At 58.8% G+C, this 2630-nt stretch overlaps 1 protein-coding gene across 1 annotated transcript; it reads left to right on the plus strand.

The window, feature by feature from the left end:
- The first annotated feature begins 44 nt into the window (after nucleotides 1–44).
- LOC109364953 lies at nucleotides 45–2553 on the plus strand. Its single transcript, XM_019611517.1, has 6 exons — nucleotides 45–879; nucleotides 1166–1287; nucleotides 1428–1550; nucleotides 1686–1851; nucleotides 1967–2065; nucleotides 2220–2553. The coding sequence occupies exons 1-6, from the start codon at nucleotides 375–377 to the stop codon at nucleotides 2546–2548; spliced, it is 1344 nt and encodes a 447-aa protein (XP_019467062.1). The 5' UTR covers nucleotides 45–374; the 3' UTR covers nucleotides 2549–2553.
- The last annotated feature ends 77 nt before the right edge of the window (nucleotides 2554–2630 follow it).

Here is a 2630-nt window from a genome sequence, read left to right on the forward strand (position 1 = left end):
TTGACTTGCTCTTCTTCATTGTACCGGTCTCCTTTTCCTGTTTGCCACCAGCCTGTGCCACTGTGCCACACAGCGTGCCACCGTGTGACAACGAACTCAGTCAAAGACGTGGCCTCGTTCTCAAAGAGTGTTTCATTTTACCTTTCAACTTCACATTTTAAGCTCCTTCTGAGACTTCTGCCTTAAAATTAAGCCCTCGTGAAGTATTTAACAGCTCAGGTCCCATTTATTAACCCAATACAATGTCTACAATGACTACAACTTCATAAAATGAAGACTGCGATGACAGTTAACTCTGGGACCACATATTGTTACTGTGCTATGATTCAAACAACAGCTCCTCTTAGAACTTCAGAGGTGTCTCAAACACGGACATGAGTACACATGAGATTGAATTAGAGAGTCTCCTTAACGTCTGTGACACGTGCCCCTGGAAGACAGCAAAGCTCTCCGGAGAGGTTGTCTGGGCAGCAGATGGGGGCCTCGGTGCCTCCCGGCATGGAGTCCCAGTCACTGAGACAACGCCGGGCAACGGTGCCCAGCAGCTGCTCCCTGGCAGGGGCTCTCCCTCACCCGCTGAGGTGATTCCCTGCGTCAGCATGGAACCGGAACCCCAGAGCCGAGTGCGTCACACAAACGCGCTGTGTTCGGGGCCTGCAGGGTTGCCCTGCGTGCTGCCTGGTCCCCAGCCCGGGCGCGTCATTCTCTGTGAGGTGACGCTGCGGTGTGATGTCACAGTGGTACCTCGTACTCCCTTGTGGCAGCGGTGGGAGCGGTGGCTCAGTCCGCTTGTGGGACCCGCAGGAAGTGGAACCAGAGAGAGCGTTGCGTCTATCTGGAGATATCCTGCTATCATGGAGCGGCTGAGAGCCCTTCGAGGTGAGTCCCTCCACCTCTCTGCACACCGCGACGCTGCCCGAGCACGTGTGTGCCTCCAATGTCTGGTTAGGACGTGCCAGCAGCACTGTCCTTGCTCTGCTGAGTGCAGCTGCCCACCGTGGTTTCCCCAGTCCCCCAGCAAGGGGAACGCTCCCTCCCCTGTCCCCGCCAACCACACGCAGCCCCGTGCTGTGGGGCTGGAGGAGCGTTCCTCCCAGAGCTGGCCGGATGCTCGGCCCTGGCTCCAAGCAACGCCAGCGGCAGCTGCTCCGCTCTTTCCTTCCAGGTCTCTTTGCTTGTGTGGGCTGCATGCCCAGGCGTACACGTCGCAGGGAGAGAAGCAGGGTGTCGAGCCCTGTCCCTGCCTGCGCCGTGACTTTGCTGCTGCAGCGCCTGCAAGATCAGGAGGTGAGCTGGGGACGTCCAACCATCAGTCCTTGCCCTCCTGGCCCAGTGCCACGGTGCCGTGGGTGCCAGGCCCCGGCAGCACATCCACACAGGGATGGGTGGCAGCGGGCAAAGCGAGCGTGACCGATCCTTGTCCCCAGGGTGACCGAGCGCAGGCGTACTGTGAGCTGGAGAGCGCCCTGTGGGAAGACAACAGCCGCCCGCCGTGCGGAGTGGTGAACCGGCTGCTGGCAGAGGTGTCCCAGGACCTGACGGCAGCCCAGGTGAGGGGTCACTCCCAAAGGCAAAGGGAGCCGCCTGCCCACGCTGCTGTTCTGCTGGCGGACGGCGATGGCTTAGCCCTTCCAAGGGCCTCAGGCAGTCTCCTGTGCCGCATGTCACCAGAGACTCTTTTTCAGGGCGTGACTGGCAATATGAAGACAGCTGCCAGCAATGTCCTGGTGGCTCTGGCTCGGACGCACTTCACCTTGGTGATGGCCGAGCTCCAGAGCCACCTGAAGGCCACGGGGGACATGTGCAAGGAGTTTGTGCTCGTCACCCTGAGCAAACTCTTCAGCACCTATGGTAGAGTGCCCTCCCCTCCACGCGTGATCTGTGTTGAGCTGGGGGCTGCAGGGCTGCCGCCCCTCCTCCCTCGCTGCTGGGACTCTGACTGTGGCCCTCTCCTTCCTCTCTGCAGCTCCGCAGTGCATCCCCTTCGTGTGGCTGATGCTGGCCGGCCTGCGCAGTGTGGTGGGCCAGGTGAGGAGTGGCCAGACCCTGCGCATCGCTTGTGCTGGTGAGTGCTGGACCCAGACAGGACAGCCCTTGCACCTCGCCCTGTTGCAGACTCTCACAGGCTCCCTTCTCTCGCTCTCTTTTTCTTTAAAAAAAAAGAAAAAGAAAGAAAAAAATTAATTATTATTGTTATTTTTTTAATTTTGTTTTTTCAGTTGTGAAACAGTGGCTGGATGGATTGAAGATTCACTTGTCCTCTGGAATGCAATGCCCCTGGCCTGCCATGGAGAAAGAGCAGATCTATGAGAACCTTCACGAGCTGCTCTTCTCTGTGCTGAGGAACTGGCAGGACTGCCAGGAGGAGGAGGTGAGCCTTGCTGCACTCCCAACCCAGGATGGCAGCAGGGGTACCCATGTCAGCAGCTCTGTGGGTGCCCAGTGGGCTGACAGCCGAGGAGTGATGAGAGGGAGTGGGCTGGCTCTGCAAAGGGCCCTGAAATGGCTCTGTGCCAGGGAGCAGCTGCATGTCACAGCACTGTGGTAGGGAGAGCTGGGGATGAGGGTATGGGGAAAACCTCCCTGCCCTCCAGAGTGAGCCCATCTCCTGCTGAGTGTGGCGGTGTGGG

Source organism: Meleagris gallopavo, unplaced genomic scaffold, assembly GCF_000146605.3.
Source record: "Meleagris gallopavo isolate NT-WF06-2002-E0010 breed Aviagen turkey brand Nicholas breeding stock unplaced genomic scaffold, Turkey_5.1 ChrUn_random_7180001944077, whole genome shotgun sequence".
Lineage (NCBI taxonomy): Eukaryota > Metazoa > Chordata > Aves > Galliformes > Phasianidae > Meleagris > Meleagris gallopavo.